At 53.9% G+C, this 1596-nt stretch overlaps 1 protein-coding gene across 1 annotated transcript in view; it reads left to right on the top strand.

Annotated features, from left to right (window-relative positions):
• Positions 1–752: 752 nt before the first annotated feature.
• Positions 753–1596, top strand: part of LOC119334169 (protease 2-like) — an 11201-nt gene continuing 10357 nt past the window's right edge. Inside the window, exons 1-2 of the mRNA XM_037606785.1 lie at positions 753–1108; positions 1438–1496. Of these exons, the coding sequence (XP_037462682.1) occupies positions 778–1108; positions 1438–1496 (390 nt within the window). The 5' untranslated portion in view covers positions 753–777. The remainder of the gene's footprint in view (positions 1109–1437; positions 1497–1596) is intronic.

Below are 1596 nucleotides of genomic sequence, written 5' to 3'. Positions count from 1 at the left end.
TGGCGGAGGCGAATGGAGGTTGGCGACGGTGGTGATGGTACTGCTCCGCTGCTGCTTGGTACTCATGATTAAGAAACCGACCTTTGCTGCTTGGTCCTCGTGGTTAAGAACCGACCGCTGCTGGTTGGTCCTCGTGGTCAAGAACCGACCGCTGCTGGTTGGTCCTCGTGGTCAAGAACCGACCGCTGCTGGTTGGTCCTCGTGGTGAATAAAATGATTAGGACGAGCGGTGTTATCGATACAAGCCTGTATTGGGTGTTCTCGTTTTTTGTGAAGGACGGTTTGCAATTACAAGGTAACTTAAACCAACACGGCCGAAACAAACGCAGATGATGTAATCGTTAGTCTGGCATGCACGCGAGAAAACGAAAATCTCACTAACCAAACGCGTCGTCCGTGTCTTTCTATTTCCCCACAAAAGCCCCCTCAAGTATGCTCTGCCCCCCATCTAAAAAAAAAAAGTATGCTCTGCCCCCCACCCCAAGCTTTTATCCGTAGCCCGCCACAGTTCATTTGTATCCTACTTGTATTGTTTATACATTTCTCTAGAATAGCTTTTCCGATCTAAATGCCCTAACTGGGACCGGGAAATTCAGAAGGATTTCTCTGAATTCTTGGCCACGATTTGTTCAAATTCGAGCCATGCAATTTTGAAATGGAAAACCCCCACATACCATATACCCATATCCAACCCAATCCAAGCCACCCAAACACCCAAATCGTGCGGCCCACCATCGTCATCATCGCCATCGACAATCGACGGCGAATAAATAAACGATGCTCCTCCGCATCGGCCTCGCCGTCGGCTCCTCGCTCCCCCTCCCTCTCCCCCCGATCCCGCCGCTCCTGCCCCACTCCTGCCGCCTCCTCTCCCGCCGCCGCGCCCTCCTCCTCCTACCCCACGCGAGCTCCGCCCTCAGCTCCTCCGCCGCGATGGCCGCGCCAACGCCGGCGGCGCCGGTGGCCAGGAAGGTGCCGCGGAAGCTGGCGGAGCACGGGGACGTGCGCGTCGACGACTACTACTGGCTCCGCGACGACGCGCGCGCCGACCCGGCCGTCCTCGCCCACCTCCGCGCAGAGAACGACTACACCGCCGCCCTCATGTCCGGTCAGTGAGATCAGCAGCCTACTCGCTCGCTTGTCCTCCTCCCCTGGGATAGATAGATGCCACGCTTGCTTGCTACTCGCTCGGTGGTTTTGCTTCGATCTGTGTGCAGGCTTACTCCTATGATGATATGGTTGCTTCATGCTTCTAGGGGATCTGAGCGAGCAGATCGCTTTAGTAGATATTTAGTGTGCCTAGCTTCACCTAGATTGATTACCTAGTAATATGCCATGGCACTAGAATTGCGGCGATTAGTAGATCAAGCAGCACTGCTAGTGCCGGATCAGCGGAATTTACCTGATTATCAGTCCGTTCTGCCTGATTATTGCTAGTGGAATTCCTCCGCTTATGCTGCGGGGGCGGTTGTAATGTTATGGGGCTACGATGTATAGTATGTGCCTGGTAGTGGGGATCGATGGCAAACGAATGCGCACAATGATAACTGCATTCTCAGACCAGGCCACATCTGCTGAAGTGGTTTTTTTTTTTTT

Source organism: Triticum dicoccoides, chromosome 7A, assembly GCF_002162155.2.
Source record: "Triticum dicoccoides isolate Atlit2015 ecotype Zavitan chromosome 7A, WEW_v2.0, whole genome shotgun sequence".
NCBI classification, from domain to species: Eukaryota; Viridiplantae; Streptophyta; class Magnoliopsida; order Poales; family Poaceae; genus Triticum; species Triticum dicoccoides.
The sequence above is the reverse complement of the archived record's forward strand: the minus strand, read 5'-3'. Positions and strand labels throughout refer to the sequence as shown.